Source organism: Lonchura striata, chromosome 6 (assembly GCF_046129695.1).
Source record: "Lonchura striata isolate bLonStr1 chromosome 6, bLonStr1.mat, whole genome shotgun sequence".
Classification (NCBI taxonomy): domain Eukaryota; kingdom Metazoa; phylum Chordata; class Aves; order Passeriformes; family Estrildidae; genus Lonchura; species Lonchura striata.
This window is the reverse complement of record NC_134608.1, coordinates 29659616-29683904: the sequence shown is the minus strand read 5'-3', so window position 1 is coordinate 29683904 and position 24289 is coordinate 29659616. Positions and strand designations below refer to the sequence as shown.

The window sequence follows — 24289 nt, the reverse complement described above, 5'->3', positions numbered from 1 at the left end:
AGAAGCAGAAATAATATCATATGGATAATGGTAATGATAATGATGATAATAATTATTGAATCCATTATTAGATAATGAACAAATGAAAGATAAAACTAATTTTTTTCACTCCTACTACTTCTGGATATGTGAGAAGCATCAACCTGAACACTGTTTGATTTGGCATTAAGCTTCGTATTAATGGATCTATGCATTAATGACATGGGGAAGTACATAATTTAAATAGTGATGTTTTGTTTAGATTACTGTATGTAGGAATTTTGACAAATACAGTTTCTTACATCTGAAATGTATATTGGGTATGAATAATTTAAAAATTTTGTTGGGCAAATATGAAGTGAGAATTAATATAAAGCGTAAAATAATAGATTAAGGGAAGAATATCCCAGACAGGCATAAACCAGAACATTTTTCACTGTATTATAATTTTGAATAAAACACATCCTGCATAATTTTATTGATGAGAAACAGGAACTGAATTTTAAATTCAGCAGCACATCAGGCAGAGACTGATTTGATTTTGAAATTTGTAACAGTGCTGCCATTTCACTTGGGCTGTGAATCAGGAAAATTATTTACCCAGATTGCCAAGGATAGCTGCTTATCCTTTGTTGCCCATCTTGGTTGGGTAGCTGATGGTGCATGCTGCAGTCAGAATTGTTTTGAGCTTTACCAGACAAAAACTCCTGGTACAGTCAGCAATGCTTCACCGTCCATGTGATGCAGTCAAGGGGCACTTTGCTGCTCAGCTTGCTTGGCCAAGGCTTAGCAGGACTTCTGAGATCATAGAGTAGGCCAAAAGAGACAGGCAGGGGCAGGATGCATCATCACGGGTATATAACTGAAAATTTTGTTGTAAAATCTTTCTGCCAACTTCACAAGATTTGAAACAGGTCCAGAAACTAAATCATGGTGTGTAGTTGTGATCGACCTCGATTAAAAGAGGAAAACAATTTTACTGAAGTCTAGATGGAGCAAAATTTAGAAAAAGGAAGTTCAGCATGTTGATTGGGACTCAAGCAATTTAAAAATAAAAAATCGCACAAAATACTGGAGAAATGGAGTGCATTTTTAAATGTTACGTTGTCAGTGGGTTTACAAGAAAAAATAAAGTGCCATTCATTGGCTTAGTTAATTTAAACGAAACAGAAAATGTGTCTTGGAAAACCATTTTTTATAACAGAATTTTTAAAAGGTGATGTTGAGTAAGTTTCCTGTGAGGTTTCTTGTTCTGGTGTTAAGATAAAAAGTGTAATCTCACACTCTCTTGTGCTGTGTACCATTGAAAATGCTAACTATTCAGTTAATTGTATGATGTATGTTGTTGATATTTATTTGTAGGTGGACTAGCTAACATGTCACTTATAGGAAAAAGCTGGAAGGAATTTTCAGGATGTCTGGAAAACCTCATGATAATCTGTTATGTCTGATACTTTTCAGTTACCTTGGTTATTTGTCCTCTAAAATGGTACTTGAATCAAGTAGACTGCATTAGAGTAATAACCATGTAGTAGGTCAGCTGAGCTGCTTCCTTCTGTGGAGGAACTGCATTCCAGTCTATTCTGTTCCATGTACTAGACACATAAAATATAATTATTCTTGGTTGATTCTGCAAGTAGAGATATTGACTCTCTACAGCTTAAAACATTATATACTGTGTCATTGATATTCCATGTCTTTTTTTCAGGACAAAGAAGGAGTAGAGGGTGTATCTGTAGGAGCCATTCTTTCTGACTACCAGAGAGTTCGAGTGGAAGATGTGTAAGAAAATATTAATATTTTTCAGACTACACATTCTGGAGAGTACTCATCTGTTTTCTAACTCAAATTTAAAGCAGAGACAGTTGCCTGATTTCTCATGTTCTGTGATACCAAATGCATTATATTCATTAATATAGGTATTTTTTTATTTTATTTTTCTTTCTTTTTCCCCCTGAAACTCTGTGTTCATTAGTAAAAGTCTAGGAGAGACTATACCAGGGTTTTTGATTGCTCTTCAGATCTCTCTTCATCTGTTGAAAATAGATTTGCTATGAAAATAATTGAGTAGGGTCAGTTCTTTGATTTCAACAGGAAGCTCACTCAGTTCCAATGACTGCAGTGTTGTGGTCAAGTCCCTCTGATTTCCACCAGTGTTTTGATATAGAGGAACATCCTGTGACTTGTTATCAGGAATTAGAAGAATATCTTTCTGTGCACATCTTCCCTTAATTCCTTAAATCTAAAATTTGTTATTATTAATCAGGAGCTTCCATTTGTCATTCCTGTTGTGCAAAAAAGTCTATATAGATTTTGATTATTTTAAGAGTCTTAATTAAAAAGAGCATTATGTAATGGTAGTTGCGTCTGTTATGTAGGCCAGTATTTGATCTGAAAAAAGATTTTTACTGTATACATCTGATGAAATGCATAAACCACCTTATGTTAAAAACTAATTATAGTTTCATGAGTTCATTAATGATTTGTTGATGATGAAAGCAAGTATCTGGAATCCTTTATGAGCTGTAAGAACGGTGAAATTAATGCTATGCTAACTCAGCTCATGTCAGGAAGTTACAGAGCACATTTGTTGCCTTTACAGTTTACGTAGATAAATTGCAGTCAGAAATACCTGATTTTTCTTTTCCTTTATACTTCAACATTTTAATAATTGCCTCACATGTTAGTAGGATAAAAAAAGATAACTTTTGTTCATTGTGAGTTTTACGTCTTTACCACAGCTAAGAGATTGACAGGAAATCACAGTATTTCAAACAGGCATGATTATTTCTGAGCTTGTAAAGTAAAACACTTTACATTGATCTGTAGATTTAGCCCTTACAATAAGGTTGTTTCATATGAGCCATCCCAATTAATTCAGGTAATTTTTTAGCTGAAGTTAGGCACGAAAGTAACTACTTTATTCAGAGCTGCTAAATAGTTCTATTACAAAACCTAGTGCTTTGTTAAAGCATATCAAAGTAATAAGAAAGTCAGATTGTATGGGTGCTAACTATTCATTTACATGTCAACACTAAACATACATTTAACTATATAGTCTTCACAATCGTACTAGTGGGTCTATATGACATAGAGAGGAATGCCCATATATGTGAGAAAGACCATGTATTAGGAAAAACATGGTAATTGACAAATAAATGTAAATCTTAAGGGCTCTGAACTAGTCCCATAGTTAAATGTTTAAGTTTTTCAGACCTTACACATTTAATCACCGACTGATGGTTCTTGACAATTTACAGAAACGTTACCTATCAATAAAGCAAATTAGTGATTCTCTAATTTGATAAACAATCAAATGCTGTGTATCAAATGCTGTCTATATATGATATGTATCAAAACAAATTATTAACTTTACAGTAACAAGTTGTTAATTTGTATCACAAGCTGTACATATTTTCCCGAATTATTATTTTCCTTGGTTGTTGATCCAAATCACAGCAACAAATTCAGCATATTGTACTAGTGACACGTGCCACATTTATCACAGAGCAGTAACTTTGTCCTTAGCTGTGTGCAAAAAAGTGATGACTTCCTAAGGTGCTAATTGCTTTGTGTCCCAAAAGGTTTAGGAACACATGTTGTTATGGCTTTACTTAAAGTCCCGTGCAGATCTGCTTACCTCAGTGAGTTGCATCGTATGTAGATGAATCCTAGTCAGAACAAGTTTATTTCTTTTTTTAAAAATATATATTAGTCTTAACGTTTATAATGAAATATATGAATAGTAAAGTGTTGTAATTGAAATTATAGAAGAAAAATTATTTCAGGATAGGAAAAGAAAGATATTTTCATTAATTTTGCATTAATAATATTGTGTAAAAGCATTATACTTGGCTTTATCAGGTTTCTTTCTTTCTTTTTAAGGTGCAGAAGGCTTAATCTACAGCCTTTAGCTTACCTCTGGCATTGGAACCAGGAAATACTGCTTAAAGAAATGATATCATCTAACATTCAAGCCATAATCATAAAAGTGGCAGCTTTTGGTATGTATTCAGATTCTGAGCAATATTGTCTACTGAAATTTCCCTTGGACAAACGCACAACATAACAGTGGAAAACAGAACTTTCGTTGCATGTTTTCAGATATGAAATGTTAATATCAAGAAAATTATAAAAAATTGCTCAATACCAGTTGTGATGTCCGAATAATTCATTTAACAGGATGCAATTCATTTCTTAATGGAGATGTGGAAAAGTTGGAAAGCAGTTCTTCCTAACACAGTCATTAAATTCCTCTCATATTTTTTTTTGTTGTGGTTTGGTTTTGATTTGTAGTAAAGATGCATGTATAATTCAGTAGTTCACAGTATTTTCATTTATAGATGATACAGTCGTGTGACTAGGCAATATTACAAAGCAACTGTGAAAGTTTTAATAGAAATACATCAAGTTAATATCAAACAAAATATAATTATGAGGCCAGAATATTTTGTGTAACAGCAGACTTGGAGTTGATAAACCATAAGAGCAAAAAGAAATAATTCACCATTGTCTCTAAATCTTTTTTTCATATTTAAAATTTAGTTGTTAGCATACCAGAAAATCAATTTCTTTTCATTATCAGCTATATAAAATGAAGTTATAAAACTTGAAGCAAATCAATATGAAAGTTAACCTGTCTGTTTATTGCTTGAATGTAAAGGTAAGGTCAAATGAAGTTATGTAAGAAGGTTTATGGAATGATGTGCTCTAAAAACCAAAGAAGCACATGAGAAACATATTAATAATACAATATATTCATTTCAGGCCCCTATGCAGTTTTCTGTTTCAGAGTAGCAGATGAGTTTTTAAGCATAAAATATGACTAAAGGACCTTTTCTTTCGGGGTTGACTATAAACTTGTGTAGCAAACAGTGGTTTGTATCATACATATGGCATCAGTAGTTAAAGATGTATATTTGGAAAACAGTGTTGCATAATCTTTCAATAGAAGTCCAATGTCTGGTTTACCTGGGCAAATTTCCCATCAAATCTCTCTTTTTCTCAGAGTGTGCTTTATATATAATAAAGTAATTTCTTCTTCATTATTAATGAAGATTTAAATTATAATCCCTTTAGGCTGGATGGATTAAATTAATTATTAAAAATTAATTATTTTTTTAAATTTTATTTATTTTTCCTCTTTATCTGGTATAGTTTCTAACTAGTTTTTACACTGTCACTATGATGGTCTCACTCTATTGTTCTGTAGGATCTTCTAGGGCTAAGAGGAAGATTAGAATTTTAGAAATACCACATGCCCTCATTCATATACAGGTAACAAGCAATGTAATTTATTAGCATTTTCCTGAATTTTGGGAGGTCAGTTATAAATATATAGGAATTGAATACCATGTTTTCTACTACAAAACACTTGGTTTTAATTTGGGGGAAGAAAAAGTTTCTAAAAGAATTGTTTTCTGGTCATTAAAGTACGTTTTTATATTTATGTTATAGTTCCATAAAATAGAATGTGTTCATTGCTTCTACTGGCATGAAGGAAAAAAAATTAAGTCCACAAAGCACATGTAACATTTTTTTTTCACATCAGAATTATTTTTTTAAAGAAAATATAATATTTAAATAATAGATAAAACTGTTTCCCAAATAGACATCATTGATGACCTGTCATGCCTGCAGCAAGATAAGCTTGTCTTTTGTATTCTAGAGTCTTAAAAAAACTTAAAATGCACTGGTTAGTGCACAAAGAGTGCTTTGTGGGCTATTCATTGGAAGAGTGAATACCATAAATACTTGAAGATAGCAATTAGATAGAAAATCACTCCAAGTTATTTTTCCTTTTTATTTTTTTGGCTACAGGTAAAAGAAAGATCTTATCAGAGTCAATTTCTCACCTGCCTCAGGCAGACATGATTAGATGTAAGCAAATTTAATGGAGCTTTTGTGCTCTGGGGCCATTCTGTAATGCTTTAATAATTGCATGCCTTATTAAAGTGGATTTAAGGTATGAAGGCTGTTTAACATATCAAGTGGCAAAGAAGATAAGATACAGTTTAACTTTTTGGTTTTTAGATTGATAATCAAAGCTAAACTGTAATGAAAATATTTAAAATAACAGATTTAAGAGTCTGAAGGGTTATGCATTAGGTGATACATTGTACAGTTGTTAATGCAAGAGGCAAATCTGTAACCTGAGCTTGACATTCATGGGTGCTGGCATACTTGTACACCCGCCTTGTCCTGTTTTCCATTAACTCAGTGCTGGTATTGACAGGGTAAAAGCCTGGCATTTTATGTAGAAAACACATAATTATGCAAGTAAAAGACCATTAGTTTAGTACATTTCCCTAAATCCGCCATTACAAATTAATACCATAAACCTTGCCAGTGGCAAGAGTTTTCTATCTCAGAGTAGTGTAGTTTTCCAGATGGGATGCCAATTGCTCTCACTTATATGCAAAAAAAGTATTGTTAGCAACCTTTTTCACATGCCTTCTGTTGATCTATAAGTAGATCAGCTTTCTTTCCTTTAGAGTGTATTTCAAAAGCTTTAATGATGAGAGAAAAGCTTTCCATGATCTAGCAGCAAACCTGAGCACTATATATATGTATAAAAGCTACTTCTGAAAATTTATCTATAGTGCCATTTTCTTGCTGCTAAAGGTGCCTGTATGATACATCATATGTTTATCTTTGAAATGTACCCCTCTTCAGTGGAAATCCAGAAATAGGTTACTCAGTATCAGCTAAAATTGAAGCTATTACTGATTGTTTTTAACATATGTGTGCCTGAAATTCCAGTAATCCATTGCTCATGTGACACATATAGCACTGTGTAATAGAACAATTGTGTAACTATTGTAACAGTAAGATGATGCATTTTTGATCTCCTTCTTTTTTGGTTGTGTTTTCCAGACTAATCAATACTAATTAATTTGCAGAGTATGCATATAGCAGATTCAACTTTAAATCTTGGCAATTTTATATACTGCTCTTAACTGTGCCTCATTCTAAAGCAAATTGTTTCCACTGCAGTACAAGGTGTAATACATATGCGGAAGTGAGGGAAGGAGGAGTGTTACATTTGGAAGGAATTTTTCAGTTTCTTACAATATAATTCTTAGTAAAACTTGACGTTCAAGTTTATTTACTCTCAGTTTACTTATATAGTTATCTATACCTAAATCATGTTAAGTATTAACGCTAAAACTTAAGCACCTCTATACTTTTTAAGATATTATAAACTTTGTTTCTTATATATATATGTGAGAATATTCTTGAAGTTGATTTTATGTCATGCAGTTAGTTTTTTCACAATGTTTCTAGACTTTCTTGAAATTTCAAAAGTAGCATCTGAGTAAGTTTTCTAAGTGCACTCTGTTGTCTTGAGAATGCAGGGTCGTGTGGAATTGCTTCTTCAATCTTTCAGTCAAAATTAGCATATAAACTCAAATTCCTATCTTTTAGGGGATTAATATGCATTTATTCGTTTTATACATTCCAGCTTCTTCCCAGTTTGGTTATAGTAAACTAATCCTTAATTATTTAATACCTGAAAAATCCAAATTGTTACTATGTGGTCAGATAATTTAAACATTAATTTGAAAAAGAAAAACTGATTAAATTATTAAATTATGTTTCTAACTTCTAGTTGCTCTTTGGACCGCAGGAAAGAAATGATACTGTAGCGCTCTTCAACTGTTGAACAATAATAAAAGCTGAAACTCTGAATCAGGGCTGCATAAAAAGTGGATCTCTTTTATTTCATGGCTACATTCTTTATCTTGTAGGTCCAGCTGTTATGAGTGCCTATAGACGTTCTACATTCCCAGCCATGGGTAGAGTTGAAATCACAGGGTCTGTGGAAACCTAAATTTTCAAGTGGTATGGGCCTTAGTTACTTATGCAGGCTATTTCCCAATGGAGTAATGAGTCCTTAGGGAGCCAGTGGCATCTCCTGTCTGTCAGGAAATCCCAAGTTCCTTCACTAAAACAAGCTGTCTGTAAAGTATATTTACATGAACCTCATTTGGTGTGAGAAGATATTGATGCTTGCTTCCCATGGTCTAGAAAATTGGTAAACTGCTATTCATGGAATCCACTATCCTGATAGCTGAGGGACGTGTATGTTTTTGTATATGAGTTTTTAATTGAAAATGAGACAATATTGCTTCTTAGTATAATGAATCTATTCTTTAAACCCAGGTGACACCTAGGTGTCTTATGTTACTGTTTATTTGTATGCCTCTGGTGTATAGAAGTGAAATCCTGACTGACTGAAATTGATAGCCATACTCACATTAGTTTTCACAGAGGTAAAATTTACATGTAAAGAGCTGCATTAAAAAAGACCTAGCATCACACAGTTAAGCTCTGAAGGTGTAATTTAGTGTACAGATAAACTGATCTAATAGTTGCTGCCAAAAGGTCAATCTTTCCATCCCACTTCTAGCTGACTTTTCCAAACGACAAGTCTGTGCTTGCTTCTGCCACTGTAAAGGCTCCAGTGTTTCTGTGGCTCCATATAGGTGATCCAGCAGGATCTGCTTTTTTGTGGGTGCAGGGAACTTGCTCTGTAGAAACCATGGCTGCATGGAGGGCAGAGCTCTCTCTTTCAATAGAAGGATTATTACTAAATTGGGTTGCTGCAATGGCAGATTGTATCCTGAAGTAAAATTGTTGGTTGTGAGTTTTCTCTGACCACATCATCTGTGTAATGGAGAGGAACAGTGTTCTTCAAAAGTGTGTTTTTAGTACTGAGCAATTTTAAAGTAATTTTGAGGAAATTGAAGGACCTTGTCATCACAGGGGAAGATTCTTACTTCCTCCAAATATTTCTAAAAAATCCTCAGACCATTCACAAAAACAACAGAAGGAATTTAATAACATTTTGTTATTAAATCAATTTAATTAAAATAAATCCAAGTTGCTTTCTTGTATATTGTACAGTAAGGATTGTTTACTTGATTATAGCTAAGTAAATTAAACATTTACATTATTCTTGGCTAGTTCAGCTTATTTACAGGTGATCATTCCATTGCTTTCTTCCTTGTGCAGCTACCAGACACTAGAGCTGTAGTAGAATCTATGACAGTCTTCATTTGCTCTTGAGAACATTCTGTTGTATTAATATGAAAAACAGTTAGAATCATAAAACCATTAAGGTTGGAAAAGATCTCTGAGGTCATCAAGTCCCACCTTCAACAGCACTATAACCACTAAATCATATCGCAAAGTGCCACATCTACTTTTAAACACTTAACTTGTTTTTTGAACACTTATTCTGTTTATCTTAATTTGAAGTAAAAGATAAAATGACTGATAATATTTTTCAAGTCCTGTCAAATTTTAATGCTTGTCTATTCTGATAGTGATAATGGATTCTAAAACTAGCATTAAACCTTTATTAGAAAAATTATCCTTATGCAGTGATGAAGTATTATCCTGTTTAAACATGTGATCACTTTTAATTAATTTTAGTTTTAATGTTTTTTTCAGATTATAAATTTGATAAATCACCTATGATGTAGTTTGGGAAAGATGTTCTTATTAGCCTTTTCCTTCTTTGAAATCTTGTTTCCTAGCTAGCATACGGTGTTGTCACTGAATTTTCAAACAAATCTTCTGAAACTTAGTTGGCCCTTTAGAGTTTAAGTGTATTTGACACTTTTTCTCTAGGCTTGTTCCCTAATATATTTGTCTACCATCCCATTTATCTTCCTAATTCATGTTATTTATGATAAAAATATAAAAAATACACAACACCTCTTTGTTCAGTAGACATTGCATGAAAAGTCTTGGAAACACTTATAAAAAACAGAGAGCCATTTTATCTCAGGCCATTTTTTTTTCCTGGCAAAAAAGTTTCACATAGAAAAAGATCAGCACAGATAAATGGAAATTGTATGCAAGACTGAAAGTAAAAAAAAAAAATTAGCTTGGGATTTAAGATGTAATGCAAAAGAGATGAGTAAGAGAAAAGAGAACTAGGAATATACCTAAAGTTTTATTCATAGTTGAAAGTTTAGGAAAATCAGATGAGAAGATAATCTTTGCATTTAGAACAGTACTTGCCTTGATGCTTGTATATGAATGACAGATACTTTGTTACCAGTGTACGATGAGGTTTCAGAAAGAGATTTTAGTGCATATATAAAGTATAAAGAAATGTTTTAAAATAAAGTGTGTTACAGGAAAGAAAGAAATGAGATTTTGCATAAGTCAGTTTAGAAACAAATTAGAGAGAAATAATATTTCTTCTTCGCTACCTTTGAGCCTGTACATTTGAAAGTAGGAAGGGTGTTGTTGTCATAACAGATAACAGGGGTTAGAAAGAAGAGTAAGGGAATGTGCCTGAAAACAGAAAAGTACTTGAAAACTGACATTATTGAGTGCTGTTAAGGAGATGTCACAGACAGACGATGGAGGAGAGAGATGGCTTAAGAATGGAAAGATCACTTTGCGGTTTGAAGAGATCACATCATCTAAAGGAAAATTTCAATGGAAGCAGCAGGCTAAGCGTGCACTATTAGGCATTTAAAGTGAAACAGGAAAGGACCTATGGGTTATAGTGAAAAAGACAGAAGAATAGTTAGAACTTGGAGCTTAAAAATAGTGGAAGAGAGCTTAGTAAGAGATGTCAAAAGCAGAAATAATTTTAACAATATGAAATCAAGAGGTACAAGTGCTCTATTTTTAATATTGGAATATAAACTTGCTGCTCTTTAATGTTTGATACAATTTAAGTTTTAGATGCCCATTACTTTACAGACTTACGTGCTGAAACAGGACATAAACTGGAACCTTTAAAGACATATCTGTGTAGTTAGAGCCATAAATGTTTGCTTTTCAGGTCACTGTGAGTTGAAGTTTTGCAGGACTTCTTGTCCTACTCTGATCCTTTATTTCTGCTCTGTCCTTTTACCCTTTTGCAGCAGATCTATTGATATTTGCTGTCAGAAACCTCTGCTGATCCACTTGGGGATTGTGACTTTTTAAAAAGTTTATAACTTGTCTGCATGGGGATGGATTTAATGAAAAAAATTTTACCACTTGTGCCACACCTCTTTCTCTTCCACAGAATGAAATTTCAATTATTTGCTACAAAGCTTACTAGAATTAGAACTGTTCAAAGTATGAAATACAAGAATTCTATAACAGGGACAAAACAGCACATATCTTTTTATTAACACACATTTGTATTCTTGTGGTGCTAGATCAGTTGAACAATTTTAATTAAATAGATTAATAAACAAGCAATGCTATTAAGATATTCTACTCAAAAAATTTATACCAGGAAAGTCATACATATGTGACTGTATGAACTGAAACTTTAATAACTTTGAATTTAAGTTTTTTAGGTCCATTAAAAGTCCTGAGAAGAAGCTGACTCAGTCACTACTTTAAATAAGATGAAATATTTGCTGCATTTGATTAAAAGTAGTTTAATGCTATTTTTCAGCAATTATAAAATTATTGCACAATCTTTTTCAAACTACCAGCATTTTAGAGAAGAATCTTCTGAAAATCTACAAGGGCAAATACAGGGTCCTGTACCTGGAGAGGAATAATTCCATGCACCAGCACAGACTGAAGGTGACCTGCTGGAAAGCAGCTCTGTAGAGAAGGACCTGGGGTCCAACAAAATGTCCCTGAGCCTGCAGTGTGTCCTTATGGGCAAGAAGGTCTATGGTGTCCTAGGATGCATTGGGAAAAGCATTGGCAGCAGGTTGAGAAAGGGGATCCTGTCCTGCTCAGCCCTGGTGAGGCCTCACCTGCAGTGCTGTGTCCAGTTCTGGGTTCCTCGGGACGAGAGACAGGGAGCCACTGGAGCAGATTAAGGGTGTGGGACATCTGTTTTATGAGGAAAGGCTGAGAAAGCTGGGCTTGTTCAGCCTCAAGAAGAGATGACCGAGATTACTAACTCAGTATATGTGTCTGAAGTGGGGAAAGAAAGAGAATGGATCGAGGCTCTTCTCAGTGGTACCAAGCAATAGGACGGAAGACAATGGGCAGAAACTGAGTCACAGAAAGTTCCACCTGAACATGAGGAAGAGCTTCTTTACTGTGTAAGTGATCAAGCGCTGAAACAGATTGTCCAGAGAGGTTGTGAAGTCTCTCTCACTTGAGATATTCAAGAGCCATCTGGACACAAACCTGTGCCACATGCTCTAGGATAACCCTACTTGAGCAGGGATATTGGACCAGATGACCCACTGTGGTCACAACCTCACACATTCTGTGATTCTGTGATTTTATAAAAGAATCTGATTGGAAATATTGCCTTGTTATTGGATAAAACAGTAAAAAATTTCTTCAAAGATTTTTTTGAAGATTGTGTTCTAGAAATGACAGAGCTAAATTGCTTTGAATCCTAGATTTAACTAGAACACAAACATCTTTGACATTAAAAAAAAACCCACAATAGATTAAAGATAATATTGCTTTGATAAAAAGTTTTAAATACTTTTACTTCTCAGAATTCTAAAATTTTATGACATCAGACTAACCTGGTTTAGAACACTGAAGAATATTCAAGAAGGAAGATAAACTGAGATCCCAATTAAACTGCACTGGAAACATATTCTAGAACCACTTTGGGATTAATGTCTTTTAACTTTATCACTTAGAATCACTTAGCTTGAAAAAACTTACTATATCTATAGTATGTCTGCAGGTTCCATCCTTGTACAATTCCCACACTGGATAAATTATCACATACCACATTCTGACAAAAAAGAAGCAAAAGAGCAAGTGGAAAAGAGAAGTAGATGTATAATCAAGTCACATGAATTTTCCTCTTTCTTACAATAAATTAGAAGTATATTAATCTCAAATCTTTTAAATGTGCAGAATACCAAGTATTTATTGCACTTTTCATTAATTTTATACAAAAATTAAGCTGTTTTTACAATTTTTTTTTGAAAAGGAAATCCAAGGAATCCATCCAGTTCACCACTGTTAACACAGCCTTTCATGTGTGAAAGTTTTGAGGAAGTTAAGAATGAACCTGTCAAGTTATGCTACCAGATGAAAAGTTCACTTTCCAGCTCTTCATAGAAATGAAAGCTAAATATGACACCAGGAATAATTTACCTCAAGGCAACTTAAGGTATAGATTTACAGTTCAAGAATATCTGTGTGGCACATGCACTTCTAGTTGGTGAAGGTTATAACACATTCCTGCACTCCTACATAGTAAGCCTATGTTACCAGCTAATGCTGTTGTGTACAGGCTTTTCCTGTGTTATTAGAAACTTTCTCCTGTATTCTGTACTGTGTAAAGAATAGTGTCTGACCCTCCTTTTGAAAATCACTGATTTTGTATTGTTAACTTAAGGAAAAAAAAAAAAAAAAGACATGGTTAAAATAAAGGAATTTACTTTCAGAAATAGTCCTATTTTCTCTGTTCCAGTTCTAAGATGGGGGTTGCTTTATCCTTTATATTCTTTTGCTTTCTATATGTATTTCTTTACCTTACAGGTCCTATCTTATTGTTAACCCTATTTTCTTTATGATAAAGAGATTGAGAAGAAACTAGTTTTGCTTCCAGTAACCAAAGTCTTTCATTGCCTCTTTTCTTATTCAAAATTCTAAATAATTCTACTCTTGGTGAGCAGCTGATTAGGATCTCTACAGAAACTTTGTTGTAGATTATACAGCGCTACATCATCAGAAGTTAAGTCTTAGTCCCTTACATTCATAGTAGTGGCAGTTACTACTCTTCTCAATACTACTTCTCAAGAAGTCAGGGGGAAAAATGAACTTCATGCTCCTGTAACTTTAGAACAGGTGGGTTTTTTTCCTCCAAAAACCTATCCCAATTATATGAACATGATATTTTAAGAAGAATGATAATACCAATTTTGGAGCTTTTTTAAAAAAATTTTATGGAAGAAGTCACTGGGTAACAAGTTCAAATTTTTGAATTGTTGCATTGATTAGTCAGAAAGGGCTGGAGTTTTTTTCCCCCTATATTATCAATATATAATGGTTAACTCATACTTTATTGATGTGTGTGTGTGGTGGTGATTCTTTTACAATGTGTCCATATATTATGGGTTAGAGTTTGGTTCAGTGTAGATTTCAGAAAAGCTTTATATGCCAACATTTCTTAAAACTGGTAATTATGTTTTATTTTTATTTATTTGAAATTTTACTAAGAAGTGAAAATAGAATTTTTTATTTTAAAATACTTTCTTAAGAATCCAGACAATTTTAAAATTCTGAACATGTATCAAATATGTTCTTGTTAGTCAGATAAGGCTTTAGAATATGGAAATTTTTTTAGCTGAATGTAATGCCATGAAAAAGTAACTTGGATTTCTAATGGTCTTGATAAATGCAAGTAATATCAGGTAGTTGCCCTTCAGGTGAGGACTTTGTGCTACACTAATACATATGTACAAAGTAAACCATTTAAAATATGGTTCTTTTGCATAACTCAGCAGTAGTGAAATGTCTTTTGGTAATGTTCTTTTTTTTACCACACAACAAAACCATTAATTTCTGCTCCAATCTCTTGACATTGCTGCAGTCCTCTACACTAGTCCTGTAGCTGTACATAAGAGCATTTTGCAAGCATTGTTGATATCTGTAGGAAGGAGTTCTGCTCCTGTCAGTGGATTTATCAGGAATTACAGATGGAGTAGAAATTACTTTGAAGTGATTACACCATTTGTGCTGTCGCTTACTGATTTACAGTCAAACGAGACTACAAAACTGGAATTGAAAGCACAATTCTTTTTACTGAACACTGTCAAAAACAGCATTATCAAATTTTTTGAGATGTTTCTTTTATCATATACTAGTCTATCAAAGAAATAAAGCCCCACTTGCTCTCTTGGCAGCACATAATAAGTTGATGGATGTAGTTCAGTTGGGGAGTTAAAAATGCATTGAAAATAATGGGCCATAACATTCTAGGGTTAACATTTATTCATAGATGATGCAATTAAATAAAACAGGCATTAACTTCAAGGTCAGTCAGGGAAGTAATAAAAGTGAATATTTTAATTGAATTCTAATTGCTCCCCATTGGTACATGTAAGTTAAATAAAATAGATGTCAGTCCTGAAAATTATAGTTCCATTCCTAATTAATTTTTTAATTCTAAATAGAGTCATCCAGGCCCTGGACCTTGTTGTTGGTTTATCCATACACTCAGTTCCACTGAGGATAAATTTGGAGGATGCGATACTAAGAATTTACAATACGTTGTTCTTCTTGTTAGTCTAAGCCATTTTAAGAATCTGAATCAATAAAGTGTACCAAACAGAAGTATAGATTTAAAAAACTATTTTATAAGTATAGTTCCAAATACCTTATTATACTAATTGTAGCAACAGACATACAGCTTCACCTATGCATGCATAGCAGTAGAGATTGGAGATGCGGATTACTGGTTCTGCACATTGAAAGTTACCTTGGTTCCTGATGCCTTTACCAGACAGTCTCTGTTCACTCACAATATAAACCTATTGGAAGCTAAAAGAAGTACTATGTTTCAAAATAAATGCAAGCTGTCCAAAAATAGGATTCTGCTGAGAAACAGGGAGGGTACATTGCACTTCACAGATTTTCATGTAGGTGTGGGATATCACTTAAAGAGTTTACCCATAGTATATATGTAGGCAATTTATTTATATTTCTTAAACTATTTGTATCATAGTTTCCTTAAATTATTGGTTTGCATTCATTACTGGACAGAAGATGTGTCCAAAGAGAACCTTGTGAAAGAAATAATATGTCAGCGTGTCTGGTTCTGACAACTTCCATTCTCATTTGTTTGTAATGTACCCCTTGGTTTAAATTTAGAGGAAATCAATCTTTTTTATCAAGGAGAGAGAGGTTGCTTATCTTAGCAAAGTAATTATATTAAAGGAAAAATGGTACTGTAATGCAGTACTCTTTAATTTACGTCAAGAGAAATTGCTTGTTTGGCCTAATACCAATCCCATTATAATCAAGGACTAAATGCTAACCTGATGTAAGTTGGAAGAGATCACCAGAACTATTTGAACTATTTAAATTGAATTAATATATTTCAAAACTATTTCCACAAGAATAAATTATTATCACATATCTAGCACATACATTTTTAGTCTGTTAAAAAAAAGCAATAAATCAATACAAAAAAGGAATAAAGTGTGGAAAAAAACCTCAGTCTTTTTAAACTTTAATTATTAAGCAGTTTTAAAAGTATTCCCTTACATGGTAAAGGAATTTTTTATGTGCTTTAATGAAATGTTTAAAAACTTTCGTAGTGTTTTGAAATCTCATTCACTCTAACTTGTTTTAATTTCACAGGAATTTAAATATACCAAGATCACAATTGCAAAAATTAAGTGACATATTAGCTATTTTAACTCAGCAATGACTTTATATAATAGTGTACTGTACATTTATATAACAGCTTTCATCATCAACAGTCTGAAGTGCTTTGCAAAGTACATATTTTAGAAATTGCTTCTGAATGGAATAATTTTGGTGGCAGGTCTGTAATGATACCTATTACTGTGTGAAGCAGTAGAGTAGGAAAAATAGAGAAGTATTGTATCAGTACAAAAAGGAGCCCAAACCACAATAACTAAGGGTAGTAAAAAATGGGATAACTGAAAATTTCACAGTGTTTCTTCAGTTTCAGGAGTTATAATTTTATTTTTCTCATTTAATTCATAGGGTAAGACCTTTTGACCACTTTGTATCAAATCCAACTAGTATATTAACTTGGTTGAACATGTCAGTTTTTGAAACAGTTGTTCCTGCATTATTTTATCCCACTGCTCATTTTTGCCAGTTACTTGGTTTATCCTGAGAAGTGACTGTTAAATACCAAAATTAAAAAGTCAAAAAATTGAAACAGGAATACAGAGGAGCAAGTTAGAGCAGCTGTCAAGTGTTAATAGGGCTTACTTTTACAAAGAAAAACATATCAAAATGTAAACATCATACGGAATATTTTGTGTGGATCTAAATGTACAATGTTCAATACGTTCTGTAGGTCTGAGTTTTCTTTATATCTCCATCCTTTTTAATCTTACAATTTATGTGCATAATCTTATATTTTATGTGCATAAAACACACGAAGAATGGGATTTGGCAAAAGAACTTTTCATTATGAGCCTGTGGCCTTTCCAGTTACAGGAAGCATAAAAAAATTCAATTGCATTTTAACTCCATAGTATCTGCAAAGGTAACTTCTGACTTAAAGAGGTAGTATCCTTGTAGTATTTTTATTACCTGTGTGTTTACTTCACTGGTTAATGAACTTTCTAAGAACAGGAAAAAATAGCTTTTCCACTTGACATGTAATGAAATGGTAACAAGCTTTGTTTTTCCATAAACCTGGAAAGTATTTGCCCAAAGATTAGGAAAAATTCAGAATCAATGTGTTTTCTTTAGGATAGGAATTATTTTAGATAATGTGGAGTTTCTAAGGGAAATGTTATATATTTTAAAAAGAAAAAAAGAAACATTTCTTGATGTTCTTATAACAGTTGTTGCTGTTATAAGAGTACTTCATAAGAAATATTTTTACATTTTTGGGGGTTTTTTGCAGGTTTAGATCCAGATAAGCATCTAGGAAAAACTCTAGGTGAAATGGAACCTGTTCTTCTGGAGGTGAGTATAACTTAAAGGATATTAATATTGTTAAACTTGCAGTTAAAAAGAAACACTGGCAGAAATTCAGTAAAGTTAACTTAATAAAAATTACTTAACTTTCATGAATTAGATGTTAGCCCAAATCTTGGCTTTGGTCATATCAAAAAACATTATTTCTTTATATAGTTCACAAATGGTCTCACCATCTTTAAAACAAACTAAAGGCATGAAAACTCAATATTGCAGGAACACTAACTGATATATCAATATGATACAGCTAAATAATTGTACATTAGAGACTTTCACAGCAATAAATAGTAGTGGCAAAACCATAGGTAATACAAAACTTCCTCGAAGATTCCCATTTGCAGGTTTTATACTGTTTATACAATCAGACTGCATACAGTGAGGCCTTTAAAATGGAATGAGGTGTATTTTTGAGGATATATTTAATTCTGTGCAAGGACTTTGTGTCCTCATACCAGGATAATGCTTGCTGGCAGAGCTTGTAGATTTATTTAAAGACAAATCATTCAACTAGGGGAAAGAAAAAAAGACCAGATTTTGTATATGAGGCTTCTCTGAGTTTGATGTAGAAGCATCAAACATCAAGTAAACCAAAAAAAAGATAAGTAAATTTTAACAATAACAGTTCTGAAATTATGTTTTCATGTATTGTCTGTGACAATGCCAGTTCACCACAATTCCTTGTCCTTGAGCCTGTTAGATACCCACAATTATTGCATGTCTCTTAAAATGGTCTTGATGTAGCTTTCAGTGTAGGCTGTCTAAATGTCCACAAAGTGATGTCCTAAAATACTTTTAATTGTTAATCTGGGTAATTTCTGGCTTCATAAGTAGTTTGTTCTAGAGCACTTAAGGGTATGGCAAATTTGCAGAAGAGAAAGAAAAAGTAACCATAACTTTAAAAAAATTCTTTTTCTCCCAAAAGATAGATGAGTTATGTAACAATTATATCTTATGTTTAACTCCATTTTTTATTTATTTACATGGGGAGGAGAAGATAGTTGCTGCTTGGGAAAGCTGGAAAGGAATAATTAAGGTCCATAACATTCAAATAACCTTACCTGAAGAGATGGTGTTGGTCTATTCTTAACTTGAGGTTTGTTGCTTTGGACCTGGAGAATTTGCTCAGAAATCTTCCCCTCCTCCTCCCTGGCCCTCTGCTTTGTAAACTAGCGGGTATACAATCCCATTCATTATCTTTTTTTGGAAGACTTGTTTCACTTATTTCTTAAAATCATGTCAACATTCTGCATTCACATAAAGCTTCTGCAATCAAAATTCAGGTTGCAGCCTCAGAGGGGTTGCAGCTGTATAACTACTCACCTCACTTGAATCAATCTTTAAAACTGTAGCAGCAAGTATTGCAATTTTAATTGTGCTAATAAGAAGTATTCTCCTGCATTTGATTTCACCATCACTCATTTTTAAAAGAAAATAATAAACTGTTAAATCCAAAAGTCCCTAGTATTTTTTGTAAATTGCATATTTTCATCTTCATGTTTGATGTCTTAATGAAGTGATTCTTACTTGGTTTCACTGAAATTATTGCTGTCATGGTTTAATACTTCTCAAAATCCACATTTGATGGTTTTATCTTTTATTGATACAACTATAAACAAAACAATAACTGGCTAAAGTTTACAAATAGGGCATTCTGACACTGCTTGAAGTGCTTGTCAGGCCACTGTAGGGAAGACTACACAACTGGTTATTTGTTCATTTGTCCGTTTCTTGTGCATATGTACACTACGAAAGTCAAAACCATTACAAATACTTTTACAAGTACTAGATACTTAGTTGGCTTTAAGGCCTTATAAAACCAAATCATTAACTATAAACTGAAGAAAAATACTTACGATGTGAAAAATACTCTTTTGCAAACCAGTGAAGTTTTCAGCATCAGAAGTTGTGGCAGATAGAATGTGAAAACAAGGAGTTCACAATTTCCAGTAAGGAAGAGAGACAGAATTTAATATTCTGACTATACCAAATGAAACACCATAATGATTTAATGTTTAACACTGCACATATCCAAAATTGCCATGGCTTTATGTAGTCGTGATCTTTGATTTGTACTCTATTATCTAACCAATATTTTCAAATTTTATAATAAATAGTTTTTTGGTTTTTTGTTCTTTGGGATTATTTTTGAGTTCTGTGTTGACATCTGATGTTACTTTACCGTAGTTGTTTATTCAGCTAGGTGCAGGGTATTTCATTATGGCATTTTTCCTAATGTGATGTGCAATGTGAGAATTTTTGCACTTCAGTTCTGTTGAAAATCACTTTATATCTCAATAACTTCAGTGCCCCAAAATTATTAGTGCCCCAGTGTCTTTGATAAAGAGCCACAAAATGTCATACATGTTGAGTAATTTGGGACTTGCAGGGAGTATCTTTTAGCATGTACTCACAAAGTTCAACTTCTCTGATACTGGAAAGATCTGGAAAGCGTCTGGAAATAGAGCTCACTCACTTCTTAGTTTTTTTGGGGGTTTTTTTGTTTGTTTTTTTTTTTTTTTTTTTTTTTTTTGTTGTTGTTTGTTTGGTTTTTTTGTACTAAACATTTACCTTAAGGAACAGTTGATGAGACCAAAATTAGTTTGTTATTACTATAATGCACCTGTTAGAATTTGTCTTTTGGATATATAAGAAATAAGCATGAGCTGGTCATTCTCCTTTTAGCAAAAAATCTCTGGTGGCATTATAAGAATGTTGGTTAGAAAAAATCCCCAACAAATAAATCCACAAGCCAGCCCTGACTTCCTCCACTCAGTTATTTGACTTTGAAAACATATTAGCACCTAAACTTTCAGTCTTCTTAGTTACTTTATGTGTACAATAGAAATTATAATAATTACTGGCATAAAGGTGAGGTGTTTTATCTGCAGTAGCAGCAGAAAAATGGAGGATTAGTGAATGGGAAAAATTTTTTGCAATTTTTGTCACATTACTTTCAGAATGTTGAACTTACGAGTGCAAGGATGATCTGCCACCCATACTTTTATCAGGGGTGCATATTACTGGCTTAGGACATTGGCATTGCAGAAAGGAAAGGTTTTGAATTGTGTTTTTCTAATTGATAGTTCTTTGATTGATTTTTGAGCAGTTGGTCCTAGATAATTGCTAAATTATTAAATTACTTTCATGTCCCAATGCTTCCTCTGTAACGGGAGTCTCAGCTTTTTACACTAAAGAATTTTCTGTCAACTTATGTCTCAGGTTGTGATCCTACTCTCCTTTGAACTTGATAATAGAATGGCAAATGGACATTAAGGTTATATTTGTTTGTAATTCTATCTCTGCCAATAGGCAATAGGAAAATATTTATTTGTATGCTTGCCTCAAAAGTTGATGAGAACATTTTGATGTACAGAGCATTTCTGTAAACATGAGAGTTTTTTAAGTCTTAAAATTTCTTACGGGGAACAAAGGAAAAAGGAAGCACTTGAATTCAAATATTTATCTTTGGTTATGCAAGTTAAAGAAGGAAGCTTTAATCCTTGTGTTTCATTCTCAAGGTAGGTAGAGACTGTTCTTCAGGTAATGTTTGCACTAGTCATTTTTATGTATCTCATTTATATGTGTATCCTGTATCTCATTGTGTACTTAAGATAAACTTTGTGTAGTGTGGAAGATGGTTTCATCATAGATTTCTTTTGGAGTTTGAAATGGACTTGTATTACTTGCAATTAGTTATGTTTGAGTTATAAATTTGCAGTTTTCTGGCTCATCTGTACTAGAAGGCAGATTTAGCAATCATAAAACTTAGAGTCCATGATGTTCTGTTATTATTAATTTATCATCCAATTTGCAAACTCAAATAATCAGTCTTCAAATAATATTAATATTCTAAATTATTAACGGGCAAAATTCTCATGCCATTGATGACATTTATAAAATATTGCTGACTTGGTTAAATGAATGCTCAGGATCTGTTCTATGAGCTGCTAAGTATCTTTTGGGCCTGTTGACATTTGTGAGAACTGAAAACCCTTTAGCACCTTGTATAATTGGTGTCAAGAATGATGTTGAAGCCAGTGACATTGAAAATGAGAATTTCTCACAACAAAGATAGGAAATAATCTCAGATCTTCTGAGTATTCAATGCGAATTGCCAATAATTATTCTAGTCACTGTTTACAAGCAGAGCTACCCATTTTGAAAGTGATTTGTAAACAGTCACTCCATGTATTCGCTGTGGAAAGGTTACAGTTAGAAAGATCTTTCCTGGTTTCCTCTCTTTCAATTTTTTAATAGTTTTCTTTAGTTTTTTTGTTTGTTTGTTGTTTGTTTCAAATAAAATAAGGATAAAAGGTTTTGACTAACTGTTTTGTAGGTTGTCCATTCTTGTTGCATCAACAGTAATTATCCCTGATGTATTTGTCCTATAGAAACCTTGTTGCCATTGTTGACAGATGGAGTTCTCTTTTATGTCAGGAGTGTAATTTTTTAATGAGCACTTGATTAAAGGTTCTCTTTTGCTCCTTTTCTTTGAAAGAAAATGTGAAAAGGAAAGTTAAAAATAACTCTCATAACAAGATACTGAAAAAATGTTTTAAACATGCTCCAAAAGAGATTTTGAGGCGCCACACAACTAAATATTCTCATAGAACATTACCAAGGTATTATTTTCTCAGACCATTTTCCTTTTCTGCAAAGTAATGGCTAAAGATGACTCAGCCTTTGGTTTAAGTAACTGAAGTTATAAACACTCCTGGAAGTATAAAGTAACAGGAACTACATTCAGCTTCAACAATAAAAATATGATAGCATTTGAATATACATAATAGACTTGATACACAGATATTCTAGTAACTACATAAAAATGTAATCTATGATGTATAAATATCCCAGTCTTATGTTTGCCTCAAAAGAAACAGTAGATTTGGAATTACCTTCTAACCTCCAGACAGACTTTTTTTAGCCCTCTGATATTCTGGAGAACTGTATTTCTCCTTTGACTGCAGAAGCAACATGGGTGGGCTTCTGTTCCTCTAAGGAGAGGCATAAAGGGGTTAAATAAATATTCCCAAAAGTAATAATGGTGTTTGCAATTGAGTTAAGGACTGCAGTTCAAATTCTTATGAGTCACTTAAAGCAGAATGTTAGTGCTTGTTTAATGTTAAAATACCTGGACAGGGTTTGGCTTGAATCACTGCAGTGACTTTATAAGGTGATATAATCTGCTGCTGGGGACATGAATTTTTGCTGTAGACAAGAGAGGGTGTCCCCATGCTGTCTATCAATACAGTACATTGAAACAGTTGTACAGTGAGCTAATGAACAGTTACATGCTCCTTACTCCAGCAAAAGAACTTCAGTTCATGCTCCACAGCTGCTCATTTGTAAAGCAGGAATTAATTAGGATAGTCATATCTCATATTTTGAATGTTGCAGTTTATCTAGTTATGTATTTAAGTGAGATATCCAGAGCTTCAGGAATATTCATAAAGATATGTTGATTTAGAAAATATATGAAATACAATTTATAAAAGAAACGTGTTTCTCTGTAGATATTGCTTTAGCTTTTTGCTTTTGACTTAAAAAATTCTAATTTGTTTTTTTAGATTTTTTTGAAAGAATATTTACCTAAACATAGAATACAGATTCTGAATCTGTTGTAAAAAAATATGTTCATAGTATACTTCTTTGTGAAGTGCTACATCTTTTGTTGACCAAAAGTAAAAGTTTCTCCTCCAAGTGAAAGATATACTAAAGAAAGACAAGTATGGGAGTCTGAACAAGCTTTCATGACCACTGAGAAAGAAGAACTAGGAATCAATTTGTTAATCTAAATACTACTTTTCCAGTTCTACTTAAAATGTAACACATCAGTAATTTTTAATCACTGTTAGAGGCATACAAAGAAATCAAGACCTGACTGTATGATGATTGTTTTTTTCAGCCTTGTAATGCATAGTCTTTTAGAAAGTACATGTCATGGTTTAACCATGCATGTACTAGTATGCAACTACCAGTTGCATGCTACTAGCAATAGTAGTATGTACTAGGAACTAGTATTTACTGGTTTTGATATTTTCAGCAATATTTAATAAACTTCTTTAGTGTAATACTTACATGTTTCAATTTCTCTTTTTTGATAGCTCTCTGAGAAATATGGAGTCCATGTTTGTGGAGAAGGAGGGGAATATGAAACATTCACTCTGGACTGCCCTCTGTTTAAGAAGAAAATAGTTGTGTAAGGAACAGTTTCTTTTATTTCCTTATATTAACGCAATGGGAGCATCTTAAAATTTAGTTTGAGACAACAGGAGGTGGTAACAGGTACCACATGGCATCTGCAGAGGTAAAACATGTTCTTGAAGTTCACAGACACTCATGTTGTTTAACACTGGCAAAGTCCTCTGGAAACCTAAATCAATACCTGACACGATGAAGCATTCATAGAGGGCTATAAACTTCTTAGACATTTGCACTTTCGTTTACTTGCTGATTATGGCCTGCAGTAAAACTGGTACCTATACAGTGACACTTTTATCCTTTCATGAAGTGTGAATTGCCTGTAATATTTATCTTTCATTACAGCTGAATTTGATAAAGTGCCTCTTCAGTAGCCTGTGGGTTCCATTAACTCTGTATGTGTGTGTGTGTAAGTTTAGTAGCTTAGAATGATAACAGTAAACACTTTTCTTCAATTACTATAAGGTACTTTAAATACAAACTTCGTATGAATCCATCTCAATTGCACTGAATT

At 33.0% G+C, this 24289-nt stretch overlaps 1 protein-coding gene across 2 annotated transcripts in view; it reads left to right on the top strand.

The window, feature by feature from the left end:
* The window catches only part of DPH6 (diphthamine biosynthesis 6), a 188411-nt gene that overhangs the window by 36102 nt on the left and 128020 nt on the right, over positions 1–24289 (top strand). For both annotated transcript variants that reach the window (XM_031504994.2, XM_077784065.1), the window contains exons 4-7: positions 1688–1761; positions 3865–3983; positions 17501–17562; positions 23679–23773. In XM_031504994.2, the coding sequence (XP_031360854.2) occupies positions 1688–1761; positions 3865–3983; positions 17501–17562; positions 23679–23773 (350 nt within the window). The remainder of the gene's footprint in view (positions 1–1687; positions 1762–3864; positions 3984–17500; positions 17563–23678; positions 23774–24289) is intronic.